This window comes from Gouania willdenowi, chromosome 1 (assembly GCF_900634775.1).
Source record: "Gouania willdenowi chromosome 1, fGouWil2.1, whole genome shotgun sequence".
In the NCBI taxonomy this organism is placed as follows: Eukaryota; Metazoa; Chordata; class Actinopteri; order Blenniiformes; family Gobiesocidae; genus Gouania; species Gouania willdenowi.
In genome coordinates this window covers 24,117,967-24,141,618 of record NC_041044.1, presented here as the reverse complement: position 1 = coordinate 24,141,618, position 23,652 = coordinate 24,117,967, and the positions used below count along the sequence as shown (strand labels likewise).

Genomic DNA, 23,652 nt, shown 5'->3' with positions numbered 1-23,652 from the left:
GTTTGTTCACGTTCAATTGATGAGCAGCTTATGAACAAAATAGAAACACTTGGTAACTTGTGATAATTTAAAGAAGAAAAAAATTACTCAATGTCTCATTTTGATTTGTAAATGATTAATATTCCTGTTTACAAAAGCGGTGTATGTGGTTTTGAGTTGTCAAGAATTCGTCACACATGCAGTAGTTCATAAAGTGTCCTTAAGAAACCATTGGGGGGAGTGGTGGCCTAGTGGTTAAGGACGCTGGGCTTGTAGTCGGAGGGTTGCCGGTTCAAGCCTCACCGGGGCCGTCACTGTGGGATGTTGAGCAAGTCCCTTAACCCCGAACTGCTCCCCAGGCGCCGCAAAATGGCTGCCGACTGCTCCTCAGGGATGGGTTAAGTGCAGAAGACAAATTCCAATAATGTACTAACATTACATGGTCAATTAAAGGCGAAAGCCCTCCATACCCGGGGGGCGCTGTGGAGCCACGGACCAAGATGGCAGCCTAGTGTGAGTGCTCCCTGCAACTCTACTAAAAGTTTACAAAGTCCTAGTTATTAACGCTTCTAACTAGTTCTACAAGATGTCTAAACAAACAACGCTTAAAGACTGTGAGGGCAGCTCCAGATCTCGTGGTTCTCAGAGACCCAAAACTACAACTATGACTACTGCGGCAGCCGATGATGCTAACGACGAGAGCAGCTCACGGATCGACTTAGCTACGGTGCTAAGTGAGCTGCAGTCACTCCGTACGACTATCACCGCGATCAACACCAAGATAAGTACTCTTGATGGTTTTGGGACAAAACTTGACAATGTGGAGAGACGCATAACTGAGATGAATGGCTCGGTCGACGCCGTGCAAAAAAGTTTTATGGATCTTCAACAAGATATTACCGCTAACGCTAGGCGGCTAACGGAAGCCGAAGGCCGCATAGGGGTCACTGAAGATGGCCTGGAGAGTGTGAAAACGGAGCAGTCTGCCGCCGCTAAACGCATCGCTTATTTGGAGTCTAAAACGGAGGACCTAGAAAATCGTGCTCGGAGAAAGAACTTAAGACTGGTAGGGCTCCCCGAAAACGTTGAAAAAAACCAGCCCATGACTGATTACATCCAACACATGCTGCCGATCTGGTTGGGGCTTGACGCCGGCAGGTCGTTCACATTGGAAAGAGCACACCGCACCCTGGCAAGACCAAGACCGGACCAGAACAGAGCTGTAATCATTCGTTTCCTACGATTTCAAGACCGTGAGTTTGTCTTCAACTCATCCAAACAACGCTCGCTCACTCATGATGGTCACAGGATCTTCTTTGCTCAAGATTTATCAGCGGAAACCATGAAGGCGCGGAGCCCATTCAACGCAGTACGGAAAAAGTTCATCGAAGCTGGATCTTTTCGGGGATTCATCCTACGCCCTTGCAGGATGAGAGCTCTACACAATGGGAAAATAATTCTTTTCTCCACACCAGAAGAAGCTGAGGACTTCCTCATAAACTCTTAAACCTTTAAATGGCCAGGAGTGCAGGTAATCACAGCAGGACTGATATGGACAATAACACAGGTGCACTAGCTTGATATAGACTTTCTTATGATACATTTATATACCTTTGCACTTTATAATTTATTTTGATTATATGCAGAGATGCTACTACCATATTTGGTGGACACCTTATTTTATGAACCTGGTGTGGACCTGTATACTTGTTCTATTTGTTACTGAAGCTGTTAAATCAAGAAGCGTTAATATTATTATGCTTTATATCTATTAGTCTAGGACTTTAAGTGTTTGAAGTCTCAGTTTGGGTTGCGGAGTTGGGGATGCGGGGCACTTGGGCTGTCTGAGAGATGTGCCTACAGTAAAACCACTCCTCATTAGTGTGGATTGGTATTTGCCCTTATACCGTTTTGTTTAAATAAGGGAAGGGGGGCGGGTTTTTTCAATGGTTAAGTGTTTTTATGTCTGGTTCAGTTCTTATCATTTTAACTTGTTTTACTCGTTTATTTTTTGTCACACTCAACATGGTCATCGATCTCAAAATGATATACATAAAGCAACATGGAAGGTTCAAAACTGTCTGATTTAAGATTTACAAGCTGGAATGTCAGGGGACTTAATAAGTTAACTAAATTGAAGCAGGTAATGAATAGACTTAAAAACCTGCACTCCAAAATAATTTTCCTTCAGGAAATTCATCTTATGGCCAATGAAGTTAAAAAAGTACAGCGTAGGTGGCCTGGTCAAGTCATACACGCTACATATAACAATTACGCTCGGGGGGTATTAATTCTCATCCACAAAACAATTCCTTTCCAACTTACTAATACTATTAGGGACCCCCAAGGAAGGTTTGTAATCGCCCAGGGTAGGATCCTGTCCCTCGCACTGAATTTGATCAGCATATATGGTCCTAATGAGGACAATTCAAAATTTTTTGAAGATTTCTTTCTGACCCTGTCCTCATTGAATGGCCTAAATGTTATCGGTGGGGATTTCAACTGCACTTTAAACCCGCTGGTAGACCGCTCTACAAAATCTGACCCCCATAAAAAACAATCCAGAAAAATTATTTTACAATATATCACAGATTTAAATTTAGCAGAAATCTGGAGAAAACTTAACCCAGATAAATTAGAATATTCATGCTACTCAGGGATACATAAATCCAGATCTCGCATTGATTATTTTTTAGTGTCACAAGAACTGGTATCTAAAATTCAGAATTGTTGGTATGACTGTATAGTCATCAGTGATCATTCCCCCATTTCCATGTCTGTACATATGGAGAAGCTTCAGCAGTCTCCCCCTTATTGGCGTATGCAAGTGAGATGGCTCCAAAACCTGGAATTTGTTAAGTATGTAGAAGAAAAGATTGATATTTACTTTCAGATTAATACTAACCAAACTAACGCATGCATTAGATGGGAAGCCTTCAAGGCATATATTAGAGGGGAGATTATTAGTTTCACAAGCACTCAAAACAAGAAACGAAAAGCAGAAATTAATAAATTAGAGAAACAAATAAAATATTTGGAAATAGATATAAATAACAAAGATGACCCTGAAAAACAAAAACGGTTACTAACCTTAAGAACGGAATACAATAAATTAACATCTGATAAAGCAGCAAAAAGTTTACTGTGGTTGAACCAGGCCTTTTACGATCAGGGAGAAAAGGCTGGCAAATTGTTAGCTTGGAGAATAAAAAAAATAAAATCTGAAAGGGCAATTAATGGCATAACTACGCAACCAGGAGAGATGCTGAACGATCCTCAAGATATTAATAATGCATTTAAGGAATTTTATCAATCATTGTACAGGTCGGAATGCTTCCCTACTCCCGCTTATAGAGATACCTTTCTTAATCATCTTCGGTTCAATACAGTCACAGAGGAGGTTAAAGAGGACCTGGATAAAGACATAACAACGGAAGAGCTACTGCAGGCCATTAAAAGTATCAACTCAGGTAAAGCTCCGGGGCCTGATGGCCTGCCAGTAGAGTTTTACAAAACCTTCCAAAAGCAGTTACTGATCCCACTTTTGAGTATGTTTAATGAGTCATTTAACAGTGGCACATTACCACCAACCTTAAGACTTGCTACAATAATCCTTATTTTAAAACCCGGGAAAATACCAACTAATTGCTCTTCATACAGGCCTATTAGCCTCCTGGGAGTTGACACAAAAATACTGTGTAAAGTTCTTGCTAAAAGGCTAGACCCACACATCCCTTCTTTGGTACATAGCGATCAGAACGGGTTTGTACAGAGTCGTCATGGCTTTCATAACATCAGAAGGGTCCTCAACATAATTAATTCCCAAAATAATACCAGGGATACAGCGTTGTTATCTCTAGATGCTAGACAAGCGTTTGATAGAATCGAGTGGCCTTATTTGTTCAATTTGTTACCAAGATATGGACTTGGGGGAAAATTTCTGAAATGGATAGAATTACTGTATACCAACCCTACAGCACGTGTAATGACAAATAATAATTTATCAAGCCCGATAGTGTTGGAGAGGTCAACCCGTCAGGGCTGCCCCCTTTCCCCATTATTGTTCATTTTGGCCATTGAGCCTCTAGCCATGTCCATTAGAGCTGAGACCAATTTGTCAGGTATAACTATTGGAGACCATGAACATAAGATATCATTATATGCAGATGACGTAATCCTTTTTTTGTCAAACCTATCTAACAGTGTCCAGACACTATTACATCTAATTAATAAATTTGGTCAGTTTTCTGGATACTGTATTAATAATGCAAAATCTTCTATACTCTTTTTGAACAAAGACGAAAGAATGAATCCAGTTATAAGTACACCCTTTTCTAGTGCGACTGAGGGCTTTACCTATCTTGGAATTAGGATTACTCCCCAAATTAACACAATTGTTGAAGCAAATTATGACCCGTTGATGAGAGAGGTACGAGAATCGCTTGAAAAATGGACAACAATGCCAATATCAATGATTGGCCGGATCAACTTAATTAAAATGACTATCTTGCCAAAATTTTTATACCTGTTTCAATCGCTCCCCCTACCACTGCCAAAATCTTTTTTTAAAGAAATTAATCGTGTATTTTGTAGATTCATCTGGAACAACAGAAAATCTAGACTCAGACTTAGCTTATTGTATATGCCATATGATAGGGGCGGTTTACAAATGCCCAGTTTAAAGTGGTATTACTGGGCCGCTCAGCTACGCAGTACTATGTTTTATTTTGTTAAACAATCCCCTCCAGCATGGGTTTATATTGAACAGGCATCAATATCTAAGCTGCCATTAAACCTATATCTATATTCAGCAGATTTTAAAATCTTAAAAAAAACAACAACAAATCCTTTCCTTAAAAACTCTATTGATATATGGTTTAAAGCCCATAGACATATTGGTGATACACCCCCCATCTCTCAATTTTCACCCATTTGGGGTAATGCGCGGTTTACTCCTGGCAGGGCAGATGGTGGCTTTCAGATTTGGGCCGACAGGGGGGTGCAAAAAATTGGAGACTTGTATGTTCAGGGCACTTTACTAACATTTATTGAACTTTGTTTTAAACACTCACTGCCCAAAAAACACCTCTTTAAATACTTACAATTGAAGCACTTCATCTCGTCAAAGCACCACCAGGCTATATGCGAGCCACCGCTGTCCCACCTCGAGGATATTGTGTTAAAACACATGCATGGGAAACGGCAAATATCTATAATATATGCAGCACTTGTCTCATACGACAAGGAGTCTAGTCATGATAAAAGGAGGGCATGGAGCCTAGATATTAAGGAAGATATTGAAGAAACTGAGTGGGCGACAGCTTGTCTAAAAGCTCAATCACAAACCATTAATACCCGAATGAAACTACTGCAACTCAAGTGGCTAATGAGGACATACATGACTCCTGAGAAACTTAGTAAATGGTCCCCTGGCATTCCAGATACATGTGTAAAATGTTTGACTGAGAAAGGTACTTTAGTTCATTGTGTATGGGAATGTCCCAAGTTGGTAGCTTTTTGGAAAATGGTTGTCCACACTTTAAGTAAAATCACAGGTATTCAGGTACCCTGCTTAGCAAAACTTTGTATCTTAGGGATATATCCAAATAACTTTCCTTCTAACTCCAAGTGTAAAACTCTGATCAACTTTGGCCTCCTGCAGGCCAGGAGGATGGTGGCTCTGTCTTGGAGAGAGACTGAAGTATCTTCTGCACAATCCTGGATTAGAGAGATGGCAATGTGTGTTACATTAGAAAAGCTAACCTATGTAATTAGGGGCAAAGCACAAGAATTTGAAGAGGTGTGGACACCCTTAATGGACTTTCTAAGGCAACAATAGAATATATTTTGCTGCATGGTTATTGAGTGTGATGACTTATTATTATTATTATTATTATTTTTGTATTACTTATTTATTTTACTTATTTTTTTTTTTTTTTTTTTTTTTTTTTTCTGTTATTATTTACTTTTTTGTATGTGTATACGCTGAAAGACCAGCTTGCACTTGATTGAACAATTAGTATGGTGCGTGTTGATGTGTTTTATATGCTGCTACTGAAAATCAATAAAAACATTGTTCAAAAAAAAAAGAAACCATACCCACTGTTCATCTTGGTGTTGTAGTTTGGTGTGGAGTGAATATTGTTCATTTATTTTTGATTCATTATTTCTTTCCTCACATTAAGAAAATATTTAGGTGTTTGTTTTATAATGCAAAGTAAATTACTGCATCCTTGAATTATATTGTGATACATATTTTAACAGTCGTCTTCTACAGCACTTTACCACAGTTAGTTTATTTATTTCAGGGAAACTAAAAAATACTTAAAAAGTACTAAAAATAATTAGAAATATGTACAGCTGCCTTTTATCAAATAGTCATTGTATTTGATGGTACAGACTGTTTAAATTGAAGCTTGTTTTGTTAACCTCAGTCTCGTATTTAGATTAGATAACAGGTTTAGTCTTTTGTCAAATGATTTATACGTATGGGGAGAATACTGGGAAATTATTTTAGCCACCAGTCGGTTTCTAGAAAAATGGTGCTTTTTCCAACAAAGTGAGTTGTGGTCTGTCAGTGTGTGTTTTTTTTAATTTTCCATTGTACTTTTTATATTATATGGAACTTTTGTATTTCAGTGCATTAAATACAAAGACCAGTTTTTCAACCATTATAATTTAATTTGAATTTTTTTAATTACATAATTTCTTCATAAACAATATTATTTTGAAAGTCTATAGTGTTAACAAGAACCCACAGGCAATACAGAATAAAATCATTCCCACCAAACATCATTGCACCATGTCCCAATGTCCCAGATATTGTAATACTATCACACAAAAAAACCTGCCGTAAAGCTCTGTTTTTAAATTAAATCATGAAAGAATAAAAAGAGCCCTTATTAGGTCTGGTAAACACATGGATCTCAGCAGCAATCAGTGGCTAAACAGAAAGCTTTGCAGTAGCAGATTTTCCTAAGTCAAATGTACATTGTAAGTCATCTGTGGATATCCTATTGCTTTCCCTTTTCTAGATGTACATTTTTAACAAGATTTGCTAACTAGTAACCTTCAGATAGTAAACACACCTAGAATCTTGCGTATTTATTATAGCTGTAATTTGAATTGTAAGCAGATGCTTTGGAAGAGGCGGGCAGCATTCGTAAGCCGGATTCTTGGTCTATCTTACAGCGGTCCAGGGCTTGTTTGTAGTTGATCTTCTCCTTCGTAATAGGATCCACAATATCCTTTATGTAGTTTGAATCGGACTGCAGCTTCCTCGTCATGGTGCTGTCAATCATATTGGAACTAATGGCATCCATGAAGCTCACTTTTTTCCCAGTTTTGGGATCGATCAGCCCCCCTGTCAGGTACTGGGCCTCTGCGTAGCGTATGGCATTATCCTGTGGCATCCAGCCTTTCTGAGCAGCTTCTCCCACAGATAAACGCTCTTTTGTCACTGGGTCTTCAACTCCAGTGCAAGCCTTTTGGGCATTAAGCAGCCTCTGGTGTTGGCTCTCATCAATGAGGCCTCTAGTAGCTGCCTTATTCACAGAAAATCTCTCTTTAGTTTGAATGTCGGTTATTCCACCCGTTGCTGCTTGAGCCTCCAACAGCCTCTGGGCAGTAGCGGAGTCGATCAGCTTACGCATAGCAGCACTGCGTACTGTGTAGCATGTGCCTGTATCAATATCTATTATTCCAGCAACTGGACCGTTTTCTGGAGGGGAGGAAGAGCTTTTTGACTTTGTAAGGATGGAGTTCATCTGAGGCTGCTTCTTGTTGTCCCCTGCTACCATCAAGGCAAATTCAGAGATGGGTATTTTGCCTTTTTTGTACTGCTGCACATCATACTCTGTAAGTCTGCCTTCCTTCAGGGCGTCTTTGATGGAGTACTGCTTTCCACTCTTGCCATCCTGTAGTACAGATACTTCTCCATCGGGTCCCATTGAGGTGATTTCCTCCCAATCACATTCTAGCTCCTGTAGCTGAATGTACTGCTGACGATCAATCAGGCCCTGCACATAGGCATCATAAGGAGACATGTCTTTGCCAGTTTCTGGATCTAAGATGGTAATTTTAGTGGAGACGTTTGTCTCTTTTGTTCTCGTCTCTGAATTTTCTTCTTTCTGTAGAGTCATCAGAAGCTCACGGATGGTGCTGTCGCGCATATGAATTTGATCTTTTTCGTCCAGGATCTCTCTCTCCATGCGCTGGACCTCAGAATCCATCCTGAGGCTCTTCTGTCTGCTCATCTGCGTTTTCTCACTAACAATTCGACTCTGTTGCTGGAAAGTATAACTGATGTCTTGTCTTGTGGTCTCCAGTGTTCTGAGTTCACGAGTGAGATTGTCCTTCTCTCTCTGTAAGGTGTCTCTGTTCAAAGTGAGGGTTGTCTCCTGTCTTGAAGAGCTGGTTTTGGAGTTCCGTAGAAGGTTCATTTTTTCACTAAGACGCCTTATTTCGTCCTCAAGGTCCTGTCGAGCAAATTTATTCTGAGACACTTGTTCCCTAAGACGATCCCTTTCAGCTTCAACTGCTTGGTCTTTCTCAACACGGACAACCTCTTTGTACACCGTCTTCTCTCCCGACTTCTCTTTACGCAGGATTTCTAATTTTAGAGTGAGGTTGCGTATTTCTCTCTGGAGGCGCAGAATCTCACTGGTCTCTTTGTCCATGTCTGTCCTTAAACCACTTGTCATCCTCTCAAGTTTTGGATCTCTTTCAACCTTCAGCACCTCTTCAACAACAATGCTTTCCTCGACAGGAGGTGGGGCATTTTGCAGCTGCGTGATGCGGAGCCTTATCTCTCTGAGTTCAGATTCTGCTTGAATTCTTTTTTGGCGCTCATTACTCTGTCTGAGGGTCCGCTCTAAATCTTCTACTTTTGCTCTTAACTGCTGCAGCTCTAACTCCAGCTGACGGCGAGTCTTTACTTCATCATCCAAGTTCCTGCTGAGCCTCTCATGTTCAACCACCTGCCTGGGGTCCTTCTGCAATCGCACAACCTCCTGGACAACTACTTTTTCCTGCGGCCTCTGCCTCTCTAGCTGGATGTATTTATTCTGCAGGTCAAACACCATTTCTTCAATGGATCGTCGCATCTGTGCCTCTTCTCGAAGGTTCTTTCTCAAACGGGCAGCTTCTTTCTCTTGTAATGGATCAGACTCATACTTAATGACCTCCCTGTTGATAAGCTTGGTCTCAATTTTGGACTTTTCAGTCTTCCATTCGTCTCTCTCCTTGCTGAGCAGTCTAACCTGGTCTTGAAGGGTGTTGTAACGAGTGTGTAGATAGTTCACCTGGTCATTTAGTCTCTGAATCTCTCTTTCATTCTCTGGGCTTCTTTCCTCTTTAATCACTTCTTGAAGAACTTCCTTCATTTCTACCTTTGGCTTCTCAGAACGAAGGACATTCACCTCACTTGTTATTTGGCTGATGTCCCTGTCCAAATCAGAGCACTTTTTCCCGTAGTCTTGGATGTCTTTGCGGAGACGCAATATCTCCCTCTCTGTGCTTGGGTCTATCTGGTAGATCTCATTGACAATTTCTTTCACTTCAACTTTTGGTTTCCAGTCTTGAACTTCTCTGTAGTGGCTTTGAAGCTCTAGCACTTCTTTGTACAAAGAGTTGTTCTCAATCCTCTCTTCTTCAATACTTGTTCGAATCCTTTTGGATTCATTGATCATTTCTGGGTCTTGTTCAACCTTTTTGACCTCTTTAGTAATGACTTTTGGTGGAATGTTGGGAATCAGCCTCTCCAGTGCGTTGATTTCATGCCTTGTCCGAAAGACGTCATCATTGATGAGTTTGATCTTGTTGGACTCATCAGAAATTTCTGTCTCAAATGTTCGAACCGCTTTCAACATCTCAGGGTCTTTTTCCACTTTGACTACTTCCTTCTTCACCACCCTTTCCTTAATTGGAGGTCTCTTCTGCTGGAGAATTGTGACCTCCGTCTTCATCTGAATATGCTCTCCTTCCTTCACTCGATTTTCATCTCTAAGTTTGGATATTTCATCTCTCAACCTTGCAGCCTCTATATCCAGTTGAGGATCTTTCTCAAACTCTGTCACCTCTCTTGTTGCTAGTTTTGGAGGAGTGCTTTTTCGATTGTCTTCCAGTATAGTGACTTTGCTATTAATTACTTCAACCTCAGTTTGGATAGTACTGCGTTTGAGGGTCTCTTCATGGAGCTTGGTCTTGAACTCTGTCAGATCACCTTCTAATTTTGGATCGCGATAGTACTGCAAGACTTCTTTCTCCTCAATGCGCTCCACACCTCTTCGATTCTCCAGTGACAAAAGTCTGTTTTTAAAGGTGCGCAAGTTTGTCTCAGTGAAAGCGGTCCTCTCCCTCTCATCTTCCAGCTCTTTTGAAAGGTTATCCAACTCAAATGCACTTTTTTGCATATTTTCACGCTGTACCTGCTGCTGTGCCACCATTTGAACCTTCTCTTCATTCTACAGTGGGAGAAGAAAATTATTCATAGTGCATAAAGATCACAGTATAATAGCCATGCTCTTTATCAATCACCATTTTTGTGTTTGTGCACTGTTCACCTACTTGTAAAAGAAAATTATTGGCCAAGCCCATCTGTTTTTGACGCTGGGCATTTTCAGCTTTTGATTCAGCGTAGCAGTTCACCAGATCCTTTTCCTGCAATAAAGATGCTCTTAGTCAAAACAATCTCTAACTAAATGGAAATATTTTTGTTTATGTTAAAGAAAAAGAATTACTTGTTTTTGAATAGTATCAGCAAGTGTCACTAGATGTGGTTTTTTTGCAATAGTGGCACCACCATCTTCAAGTATTGTGTTGTACTTGTCAACATTAGCCTCGTATTCCTGTGCAGAAAAAAAGAAAAGGTATTTGTTTCTATTCCTGTTTTAAATGACTGTTTTAAAACTTTAAGACAGTATACAGAGTAAAGCTGCACACTGGCTATATTTATAAATGCTTTACTGTTTTCTTACATTAAGGACATTCTGCAGGTCCTGCGAGAGGTCAGAAACTCTGTCCATGTCTTCTTCTTTTCGCTTCAGGTCCTCCATCACCCTCTAAAGGGAAAAGTTATTTAATGTAAGCATAACTTATTGCTAGTTAAGATTTTTTTTAATGTACATTGATATTGATCTACAAAGGGACAAGCAATGCACTATTTTTGTAAAAAGGAGAGAATCCCACCTCTTGGGAGCTCTGCTTGGAAGCAATCTCAGACAAATCGTCAGTGGAGTTTATCTGATTTTTTGGCAGATTATTCAGGAAGGACTTCAGTCCCTTGGTCGTGTTCTGAAACTCCTGGTTCTTGCTTGCGGCCTCTTGTAAAAGGCTTTCTCTAAAGCAAAAAATCATAGGCACAAAGCATTATATGCATTTCTCACTTGTTTCTGTATGAAGCCACAGTAGTTTTCTGATGTAATAATATGGCATGTTTTGTTTCAGGGAGCTGTCAGTATCTTATAGATTTTTTAGGAGATTCAGATTGATATACTTGTAACACCATGATGTGAAAACCAAATGTCAATGGTTTAAAAAAAACTGTAATAGATAGAAGTGACTAAAACACTGTCATCACAGTCACTGCTCACCTCTCCTTCACTTGGTTGGCAACGTTGGCGTAACGATTCTGTAGCTGCTTGACTTCTTTTCTTTGACGTTCGATGTCCGGGCAGTACTCCTGGTACCCCTGCTGCAGTGAGCTGCAAAGCTGCTCAGTGGCCTCCAGATCTTTACCAAGCTTCCTCATGTCACCCTGAGACGCTGCCACAGCATTTTTCTGGTACTGATCCAAAGAAACAAGAGATATGATTTTAGAGATTATGTATGAAATCTGAGCTGCTGTGTTGTTTGTTGAGTGGTAAATTAACAGATATGTAAATGTGGGTTTTCTTCACCTGAATGTCTTCTATGCGGGCTTGAATTGTATTTGGGACATCAGGAATTGGACCATCTTCACTCAGATTTTTCTCCAATCCAGAAACGAGACCATCCACCTTTGTGATCTGGTTTTCCAGTTCGAGTGATGCATTTGCTCTAAGAGAAAGATTAGAGTTATGAATTATAATGGGCCAGCTCCATTAAAACATCAAAAGAGCGATTGTTTTTGTTTTTTTCTTGATGATAACTACATGTTATCATTTTAACGCTCTATCCCCCAAACTAAGAAAGCATGCTCTTACTTTTTAGCATAGAGGTCTGCTAAGGCAGCAATGCTGTCATATTTGTTGTTGGCCGCACTTAGTTTAAGTGGCAGTCCAGTAGAAGTGCCGCTGGGATCCTTGGAAAGCAGTGGCTGCAGATCAGCCTGAGCAGCCTTCCTCTGCTGCTCCAGAGCCCTCAGGGCATTGGCAGCTTGCTGCAAAAAGCGAATGTGAATTATACATCAATACCTACATTAATGTGTTTTCCAATCACTGTTCCATTAAAAATGATCAGGTGTGACTTCCAATACTGTGTAATAATTTTCTTTGTCGCACTAAAGATGTATTACTATTACAAATATTACTGCAATTATTTTTGCTTTACTTAGTAAAGCAGGTTTTATTTAAATTGTTTCTCTTGAGTTTACAGTGTCATCACATCCCATGTAAACAGCCTGGGGTAAGGACTAATCAGCTGATGTAGTGTTTTGTGGTGAACCACAATGAGGCTTGAAGGAAACTTCTAAAAACAAGTCTACACATTTTAATGCTGCGGGTGTGCTGAAGGGCTGTTGGTTTGGATGCATACCAATGTTTTTGTGGGCAAACTGTCACAAGGACATAAAAGCAACAACACTCAGACATTTAAGTTTAAATTGTCACTTTTTTCCATCTGATCAATAACTTCTTTGGGTTGATTGTGTTCTGCTCACTTCCTGCTTCCTCAGCCTGTCTGCCAAATCTCCAGACGGGTTGCTTCGGTCCAAGGGTGTTCGCAGGTTATTCAGCATGCTCTGCTCAGTATTACCCAGATCCCCATCTAGCTTGTCCAGCTGCTCAGCTAGGGCGGCCATTTTGGGGTCCAGTGGAGCAGAGGACGTAGGAGCTGAATGAGAAAGCAGGAAACTGATATTAGCAGGGCTTTACAGTGGTGTCTGCACAGTGGGACCATGGCCCAATAAGACACAGAACAGTCTACATGATGACACTGGATGCTTAGGAATTTCATTTATAGATGGTTCTGCTGGAGATTTCTTCCTGTTAAAAGGGAGTTGTTTCTTCCCACTGTCGCTAAATGCTTGTTCATGTGAATCTTGTTGGGTTTTTTCTTTCTTATTATGAATTTTATATTTTGACAAGCGCATTGAGATGACTTTGTTGTAAATTGCGCTATACAAATAAAGTTGAATTGAATTGAATTGAATAGATGTACCTGACTGTTGGGATCTAGCAACATCAGCTTTGTGATTTTTCAGTGACGATGCCAGAGCAGCTCTTCTCTTCTTAATATCTGTCAGCTCATCACCCAAGCTAATGAAAGAGGAGGGAAAAGGACATGAATATGTTCTACAGATGGTTTCCAGTGTTGTTGGTGTCTGTACTTCTTCTCCATCTGAACTTTGAAAAACTTACAGGTCCACTATATCAATAGCATCAGGGTCAGGTGGTGGGATTAGGAAGCAAACTCCTGGAAAGTTTTTGTTTTCTCCGTTGGAAGTGACAACATCCCAGTTTTCATCAGCATTAGATTTAAGGGTGAACTTTTCACCTCTTGACAGGGATCCCTGAATAGTGTAGAAGAAACATATCTGTGAGAAAAGCTGTGAAAGAGTGAGGCATTTTCCATCTAACAAATTGTCACCTCATCTGTTTCCCAGTCGCACAGGGACTCCACGGTGATGGGCCTGGTCGGGGGATTGCGGCGAGGTTTGAGAGGAGGGATGGTGGTGCTGCGCCTCCTCAGGTCAGACAGCAGCTGCTCACAGTTCTGGACCGTGTTCTCCTCCGCCTGAAGGGTTGAAGGCACAAAGTAGATCATAATAGATCTTTGCTAAGAGCACAGCAGCTCAATGCACACACTGTTAGCCTATGTACTGTTTTACTCGACTATATACAGTACATACACGTGTGTGTGTATAGCTCCATGACAATATATAAAGTTAACCAAACTTCGCATGATGTAAATGATAAATGAGATTGGGAAAGAAAATATGGGTACCAGCAGTCAACTCCACTAAGAAAGAATGGCATTATCAGAGTTTGAACCCACATTCTCCTGCTGTGAGACAGCGGCATTACCCATTGTGTCCCAGTGTGGCTAATGAAAGTAGTATGATTATCATTAAGTTATTGGTATTTCAGTTACCAATCAAACCGATTAAGACTTTGTTTTGTTTAGAGATGTCCCGATACAAGTTTTTCATTTCCGATATGATACCAATATTGTAGTCTTGTGCATCGGCCGATACCGATATTGATCTGATATCAGCATGAATTTTTTTTTCTTCTTTAATTAAAAAAATAAAATAAATACTTATTTTGTAGTGTGGAATGTTAGAAAAGGCTTGATCAAGTGATGTTACTCAAACAAAGGACAATAGTCAGCAACAGTAGGTATGAGAAAAACTGACCCATTTATTATTAACCAATTGGTTACATACATGTTAACCTTGAACATAATATCTACAGTATTCTATAATTGAATGAAATAAATAAAAAATGAATTGGGAAAAAATTTCAAAATAAAGAATCGGAAATTTGGGAATTTGAATCCGATATCCGATTTTCGTTTTCAGGCTGATATCGGACCGACATCCAACATTGATATCAGATCGGGACACCCCTAGTTATGTTTAAGGTTTTTTTTACATTTCTGTTAATTGACAGCAAAGAAAACATTAGTGAAGTCATGTTGCTCTCTTCCAAAAAACTGTTTTGGGTTGTTGTACTTAAACTAAAACACTTCGAAGACACTGGCCGACTTTGTCTGTCTTACACTGATCAGTAGTTCTTAAATCTGTCCATGTCTGTGTGGCGTTACCTCGAGCTTCAGCATTGTCTCTGTGTTGCTCTGCTTGGCGACAGTTTTTGGGTCCAAGCTGTTGTTGAGTTTGGTCAGTGACTCTGACAGATGCTCACTGTCCATTTGGTACTGAAAAAAATAAAAAAGAAATGCAGAAAGCTCAGATTTAGTTGTGCATATTATCAAAAGAGGATGGACAGCTGGTACTGTAAATCCAATGCAGAAGGTAGAAGTTTCTATTTATTTGCATGTGCAACCCAAAACATAATGAAAAGTGCTGCCACTTACCTTTTTGTATTCCTCCACATTGTCCAGGTGTGTCTCTTGGCAAATGCAGAGGTTGAGAAATTTCTGCCACTCGTTTCGCACAGCATCTCTTTCGCGCTGAAAATTTAATGTGGAGAGTCAGAATTGAGATTCAGATTCAATCATCTGAAAATATCCTGACAGTGTTTCAGGGTGAAACAAGTAAGCAGATTAAGCAAAAGCTTTTACGAAGAGTGCTCGTTGTTCAAGCTGAATTATTAACAAGATGCCCCCATTCTAGCACACAGTTTTACCCCCACATGATCAGATGTATGTATACATAAGACACTTTTTTGTTATGTAAAAACATAAAACATGTTTATTCATCAAAAAAAAATATTTCAACAATAAGGCTTGTAGCAACTTAGTGTGTTCTGAAAAGTCACAATCAAGCAATGCATTTGTGCAATTTGAAAGTTAATTGTTCAACACTCTGATTTCAAGCCACCCTCCTACCTGTATGGCATCACTAGCTGGGTGCTTCAGTTCAATCAGCCTGTCTCCTTCATCCTGGAGTTTGTTCACCTCGCTCTCATGGCCAAGCAGACTGTTGTTCTTGAAGTTCTGTGTCATCATTTGAAATTGTTTCAGTTAATTAAGACCTCTAACCCTTCTACATGAGCTGTAGATCACAAGAGCACAAAAAAAATGTAGCTTCTACAACCAATGAGTATCCTGACCTCGTACTGCCTGCGCACGTCGGCTGGGTCTGCGATGCGGTCACTCCAGTCTTGCTTCTTGATCTTGTCCTGTTCCTCTGCTAGGAAGCTGAGCTCCTTGTTGCTGCCCTGCATGTATTCATACAGGCTGTTCAGGTAGTGGCGACGCCATTTGGAGTTTTCCTGTGGATAGACAGAAAGGAGGTTTATTGGTGTTGAGAGACGATATTTTGTTCAATTTAAATTGAATTTAAAAGCCCGATTTACCACTTTCCTTCAGATATCATTAAAAATAGGGCTAATGAGCTGGTATAATGATGTAATTTCAACAAACAAATATAAGCAAAATAGGAACTTTTTGACTTTTAAACCATTGGATCTCATATTGGATTCAACTTATGCCAGATTAAACATTTTATTGAAATAAATGTTTTTTAAAAATTGTGCAGTGAAAACCTATTTTGTTGTGATTTTTTTTTTTGTCTTACAATAAGTCATAAAGCCAAAGCCAAAGAGAGTTGTTCCTCACCAGCAGAGTGTTGTATTCTTTCTTCAGAGCAGTGTATTTCTCCTTAAAACAAACAGTACAATGTGCCATCAGCAAACATTGTTGTTCCTCAGTGCAGACACCCATTTTGTAAAATGTACGTGTTGCTCGTGTCAACACTTGCTTACCTTGTTGCCAGCCGAGTTGACGCAGAGCTGAGAGTTGTAGGACTCCAGCTCTTTGTGCAGAATGTTGTGACTAGCGATCTGCTTCTCCAGGTCACCGATGGAGGGGCCGAATTGCTCATTATTCACTGATTTCTGAAACGGCAGAGAAGTGCAGTCCCTTATATCAGAGAGGAGATCTAACAGGCAGGCAAAGCTTTTTCTCTTAGCTGTGAAAAGCTGCGAATTAAAACCATCAAGTCCTATTAAAAGCTTTAATTTTCAAATGCTAATTAAATGTTGTTGTTTTTTCGTGTTTAACTGGTTGTGTAGTTGTTTCGCTCAATTTGTCTTTGTTTGCTTATAATTATTTCTCATTAGTTCCCTATTTCTGATTGTTATTCTATGACTATATTTATGTTAATAACTTGGGCTAAGTCAGGTACTGGGTACTGAATTTCACCTGTATTTCATGTAGCTGCATGTAATGATGGTTAAGACCATAAAAAGTCCTAGTTTTTCATCATTTATTAAACAAGGAGAATTAAATTGAGAGACTGAAGCAGATTAAAGTCAAACATGATGATTTACATTTACAAACATAAACAAGAGAAAAATGTTTCCAAAGACTAAATTTAATCAGAACTAACATGGTTATTTGGAGTTATGGGTGAGTTCATGTGAAAGGGCGGGACATAAATGTTAGCATGCTAAGGCTAACATGTTTTTGTGAGCTGCAAGCTAAAACTAAAAAAAAAAATCTTTGACTCTCTATGCTTTAAAAAAAACAAGAACAGACACTTAAACTCAAAGGTTTTCAACAGTTGATACAGGGCTAGCACATCAAGCTAACCTGCTTCTCACGGAAAACAGGTCCCCAGTCAATCCTGGGCATCAGCGACACATCATCGATCTGCTCGTAGATGTCTCGATAGAAGAGACAGTCCTTCAGCCATCGCTCGTGAAGATGGCAGACGCTGGAGACACCAGAGAGCAGGTGAGGAAAGAGCTATGGTTAATATGTGAATAATATGGGTTTAAATCCAAAGACAGAATTATGGAGTAAAAACATGAAGCCCTTCCTGCAGATTCTATTTCAAGGCTGAACCATTTTGAGTAATCACCACATGTTTTCATCTCTCTATTTCTTTTCCTAAATTCATGAATTTATATTATTTCATCACTGAGCTTTGTGTTCACTCACTCAGTCTCAATATCTTTGGCTTGTGGGTGTTTAAGCTTCTTGAGTTTGTCAATGTCCAGGAAAAGGTTCTTCACTAGGCCTTCAGCCTCGGTCAGATGTTCTGAGACCTTGGACTGATGCTCGAAGGGCTGCTCCTTCTTGTCGTTTTCAGCATCCTGGTGGACATAGTGGACAGAATAAGGTGACAACAACGGAAGGACGCTGTGGGGTAACAATGTGTGTTCACTTTGTGTGTTTGTTTCTCACCACAGCCAGCAGATCCTCAGCCCGGAGGATGTCTTTCTCTACTTTATCTGCATTTTGTTGCATCTGAGAAACCAGAAGGGCCAAGCTGCTGGCCTGGGCCCTGCAGGGAAAAGAGAGGAGAAGATCACAGGCCCAGTTCAAACAGTACTCATGAGTTCAAGTGATACAAGTAGGTGTCACATCTGAGAATCTACTCCTAGTACATCTTAACACTCATATCGGAATAACCTGAAAAACCAATTAGATGGTGGTTTTCAAAACAGCCTCATGGACTTTTTCTAAATACTTGATTTTTGTTTTGACATTAAAAGTCCCCTTATAGGGAAAAGTTGGAGCATGGTTTATCTGTTAAACTTGCTATCAGCTGCTGGATATTTTGTCATTCCTTCATGAACTGATGCACATTAATCCTGATGGACGATGTAAGCTGGTATATCACATAGTGATGGTGCAGCTTTGATGAACGTGCATGGTGCAGGTTCATCTACAGGACAGTTGCAGCATCCGAGCCACACCCGATGCATTCCTGAAATTCTAATAATTCTTCAAGGTCTGAGTGTGACCGTCCCTTCCGGTTGTGACTGTCTGGGCTCTTCTCATCATGTTTTCTTTTAAATAAATGCCAGGGGATAGTTAAATGCTTTAGGAGGTTCACTGCACCAATTTAACAATTGGATATTAGTTTGTGGAAAAATGAGGTTGATGGGTTTGAGTGAAGAATAGAGGATGATATTACCTAATGACATTTGTTAAGAGGGTACCAGTTAAGGAGCAGGTGAATGTAATCTTGCTGAACTTTGTGAGTGGGATTGAAGTGTGGAGTTTTTCTTGAAGACAATTCACCTTCATCTAAGAGGCTTCTTCAGTTCTAAACTGGTTATGAAACTTAAATTGATCTAATTAATTATCACAGGAGAGGGGAAACATTTACCACCAAATAGTCAAAATATTGTTTTTCATTTGCTATTTTGTAGATCCATACTGTGTTTGCATTTTAATTTCATAATATTTTTAATGATTATTTTTCAATTTTATGGGTGTATGTCAAACCAACATTAGCCATCATTTTCACGCCCTGTAATTTACCTATTTTTAACCCTGTAATGCAAAGGGTGAAAATGGTGTAATTTTACCTTTTTGTCAAAACAAAATCATATTTAGAAACACTCCTAATGTGCTAAGTCTACACCCTAAATTCCATTTAACCTGCACACAGCAACACAAAGTGTGTACTTATTTACTTATCTACACAAAAAGACTAAACTCTTTACTCTAAGACAGCACGCAAAACTTAAAAGAAAACAAATAAAAGAAGGCAGAAAAAGCTGAAAAAACCATTGTGAATAGGGTTCTGCAAACTTGATTGTTATTTAAAGAAGTTCAAAAGGAAGTTACTGTGAGTCAATGAGGATTAAGGAACTGCGACAGCGTAAACTACATTTTTAAAAAATGCAGAATCTGTGACACTGAGCCCAAGAATCTTAAACATACCTCGCTTGCATACCACAGGCTGTCTATGAATGTGAATGAATGTGAAACTTTTTTTTTTTTTTTGGTAATGTCGCCCAGCAGCTTTTATCTGAGTAACAGAGCCAATCTTCTTTCCTGGCCACGTAGCAGAAGAGTCGAGTGTGAGAGCCTTGTTTTCCCAGGCAACCCAATGCTAATCTAGACCTAAGCCCTGCACACAGGTAGATAGAACATATTATTATGCATGCTGCCATTATTTTGGACTTGGGTACTGTTTAACGCACCACAACGCGCTCTCCACAAACCAATACTTTGTTCCATTGAATCTAATCAAAGTTTGTTTTATCAAACCTGATTAACTTGGTAAACACATTTTGCATTGTGGTGCGGTTTGCAGCATCAATGGACTCCATTGAAATGACCATGTGGCGAATGACTGCGTACCTGTGATTATTAGTCATATGTTAAAGTGATGGCTGGTTCAGGGTGTACCCTCTGAGTCAGCAGGGATTGGCTCCCTTCATTATAATAGCAGAGTCAGTGTGGCGCAGTGAAGCTTTGATGACATGACTTTCAATGTGTTTAAAGATCAGTAATGTCACTGTCTATAGGTTAGGCGACAGATTCCTTCATCTAAGTTGAGTGATGAGTCACACCTTTAAAAAGCTGCATGAATTGACTGCTAATAAAGCCACGTGTGTTTGTTTTCAGTGACATGTTTTGAGGGTGGGACTGGTCTGTGAGATGATGGACGACGCTGGACAGACAAAGGCAGCTAAGGAACTTTAAAGGGAGAACATGAAAGTTGATTTTGAATCATCACATCTCTAAAACAAAAAGCTAGCTTTCTTAAACAAATAAGATGAAATACGAGCCAAAAAGGGCTAATTTAGTTTTGTTCTCTGTGTGTTTAAGTGAGACAGCCAGAGGAGCTAACCTGCCAGCAGCTACAGGCGATCTCACTCAAAGGCAGAAAAACTGGATATCCCACATAATTGAGAAAGGCTTGTCTACATTTTTTTAGTTTGTTGCAGGTACACGATGGACACTCCTTGATTTGATTAGGCTGTTCTTCTCAGTTTATGTGGTGCAATTAAGAAGTGAAGTAATGCGTCAGTGGTTAGTGGGTATCAAATGTGGTTTAAAGCTTTGTCCACCTCCAGAGAACTGCCCCTATGCCAACATGTGGCCTGGATCCCTGAATGTTCCATCAATGGAGAGAAACTGGCTATGAATCCCATCCCAGCAGGAGTTCACCTGTGTGCTTGTTCTATAGTAGCCAAAAGTCAATAGTAAAACCAACAAGAGGTGTTAAACTTCATCTTAGGTATTTCCAGTCATTGATGTTGTTAGTAACACAGGGTGTGGTCAGCTTCATCAGAGTCAGACATCTGTTACTTTACACCAAAGCTGAAACAACTTAATAAGCATACCGTCTCTTTTTGCTGTATTATAATCATTACTATAACTAAATAATTATGAACACAATGTGCTGGCACACCAAACTGTCCAATTTATAACCAACGCCCAGGTTCACATGTGGCCCAGCCCAATATCACACCTCAGCAGACAGAAAAAAGGTGAAACCTCAGGGTGGTCATTCCATTCTGTGAGAACACACCTGGATTTACAATGAAAAAGTTTTCAGATTGAAATTGTGGCTTTTTGAATACCAACCTATGAATGAAGTGAAGATACCATCTTGAGTTGAGTTTAAAGGGAGAGCATCAGTAGCAGCCACCTTAGTGCTACCAGCTGTCTGACAGACATCTGAAACAGGTACTTGCTGTGGTTTTATGGTATCGCCAGCAAATAAACCCCTCTACCTTCTCTTAGTAAACATATTTTCACTTAAGTGTGTTAAAGAAAGTGTCCCTGCTCCTGTTTACAAAGTAAACTTGACCTCAAACTCTCACTGAGCTCCCACAGGATTAACTATGACACAACTCAGCTCTTGAAAATCACTGATGTGGACAGTCCTTTTGCAAACACGGAGGTAAATCACTTTGAAACCAGCCTTTGTGTAATAAGAAGTCAATCGTAAGTCACACACACGCATAAAGAGAAAGAGGACAGAAGTGGAAACATGACACAGTCCCAAGCCTGGTAGGAGGAAGTGTAAATGAGGCCAAGGAACATTGTCACTGAAGGGGAAAAACTCACTTGCTCATCTTGCCCGAGAGCTTGAGCGTACTGTCCTTGCTCTCCTTGCTGTCCTTGGACTCCTTTTTACGAAGCATCTTGGATCGAGTGGTGGTGTGCCAAGCTGGAATCCCACAAAAAACTTTGACTGTGTTTACTCCTTCTCGGAGTGTGTCCTCCTCACTCTCACTATGTCTCTCTTCTCTGTCTGATCCTTCTGATACACACTTAGAACAGCAGATAGTCAACGCAAACTCATATCAACCCTGTTAAACACTAGTGGCTCCTCCCACACATGGCAACAGGTGTTGACGCCCAGAGTTCCACCTTTTAGAGGAGGAATACCGGAAAGACCAGTTGGTCTCACTCCACCTCCTCCCACCTTCGGCCTTCATTCAATCTTCCTACTATCCTTAGACTTTAGGGCTCCTGAAATCAGGCATACAGAGGTGCTTGAGTAAAACAGATGTAAGTATCCTTCCTAAGGGCAGGAGAATATAAGAATCAGTCATGTAAGATAAATGAAGTGTCAAAAAGAGTGTGACCCTGTACAGGATTGATTGAATGTGTAGAAGTTGGATTGCGTATGAAGCAGTATTACAGCTTCTGCTAAGCTCTGTTGTGCTATGTTAACCTATTTCCTGCATCCGTCCATTCATTCAGAAAAGATCTATGTAATCACAAGCCTAATTCCTCTGTATCCGATTTCAGGAGTTCATATGTCAGAGTGTCGGTGATAGGTCATTCATGCAGGTAGTGGAATATCTGTTAAACCATTAGATGTCTCACATCAAGAAAATGAGATACGTCAAGAAAATGTGTTATTGTTATCTGTGTCTATTGTGGTTTGATTGTGTTAGTGGACTGGGCCCTAGATTCAAGATAGAGAACAGCAGGTGAAGACTGGCGTGCTTGTTAAACTGGATCAAGAAAGGACAGAAGATGAATAAAATTAGTGAGAATCTTGCTTAAATAAGGTCAGTGTTGTATTTTTTCAAATAATTAAACGTGTGATTAACACACCAATGTATATTTGCCTCGGTCACATCCCATCCCCATCCTTACGCTTCACTGTATCTGCCCCCATTGAGAGCTCAGAGGTTGTATACGGTCAATAATGGAAAAACTCAAGAGGGTCTATGAACATCTGTTACAACATACCCTAAAATGAAGGTATGTGTCATTTACTCGTGTGATCAGAATTATACATCGCAAAGCGATGTGTGTAGCACCTACAGACGTGTGTAGGATCAGGGCGTCTTTCAGCAGCCAATCAACAACAAGAAATCATGACCTGGAATGCAGCCGGGTGGCTTTCCTAGTAGCAATAGAACACATTTTCAACTGGTCGAGAGTGTGTCTCACTGGGCGCGTCCACCTGTCAGAAAAAAAAAAAAAACAGGAAATGTTACACACGCTGTCAGGCAACAACCAGCTTTAGGCTTTACCTTTTTTTTTTTTTTTAAGTTGACCTCACCATCAAAAAAAATGCTTGTTAGTCATAGTTGTCCAAATATGGGGGTGTGCTCAGTTCAACCCTCCACTCTGATCATTGATTTTATTGTTCAACAAAAGCACCTAAAATCCAGAGCAATTATAATTCAAAAAGATGATTAAAAAAAACACAAGTATAATCTTTAAGTAGAATTATTGTCATTATTTAACCTTTAAAAAAAATGTGTATTCCCTGATGAAAATCCAAGGAACTTCAAAACACGTCTAACACAGGAAAGCTACAAATACACAACATAAAAGCTGTAAAATAACATGGTTAACTTCTGTTTCACTAAAGTAAATGTACTCACTTACCATTGTACAATGAATAAAACAAGGACATCATAGATCAGAGTGGATGGTTGACCTGAGACGGAAGGACTAAGTATATTATTTTAATGTGTGGGAGACCAGTAGTTATATTAATAATAATCTAAACAATATATACAGTGTATCTGTCCTGCTTTATTATACTGTATGTATTTTTAAAATTCCCTCTTTTATGGTGCACTGTGTGGATTGTTTGCCTTGCTCATTGCCCTAAGTGAATATGTG

General features: G+C 39.9%; 1 protein-coding gene across 1 annotated transcript; it reads right to left on the bottom strand.

The window, feature by feature from the left end:
- Positions 1-6,639: 6,639 nt before the first annotated feature.
- evpla (envoplakin a) lies at positions 6,640-21,863 on the bottom strand. Its single transcript, XM_028443761.1, has 22 exons — positions 21,625-21,863; positions 17,992-18,091; positions 17,746-17,900; positions 17,395-17,518; positions 16,566-16,697; positions 16,420-16,461; positions 15,912-16,073; positions 15,688-15,795; positions 15,214-15,309; positions 14,944-15,054; positions 13,765-13,911; positions 13,536-13,687; positions 13,336-13,433; positions 12,836-13,008; positions 12,162-12,337; positions 11,877-12,015; positions 11,571-11,764; positions 11,167-11,317; positions 10,956-11,039; positions 10,719-10,826; positions 10,546-10,638; positions 6,640-10,442 (listed from the first exon to the last, which is right to left on the bottom strand). Exons 1-22 carry the CDS (start codon positions 21,699-21,701, stop codon positions 7,068-7,070), a joined length of 5,997 nt encoding a protein of 1,998 aa, XP_028299562.1. The 5' UTR covers positions 21,702-21,863; the 3' UTR covers positions 6,640-7,067.
- Between the last annotated feature and the right edge of the window lie 1,789 nt (positions 21,864-23,652).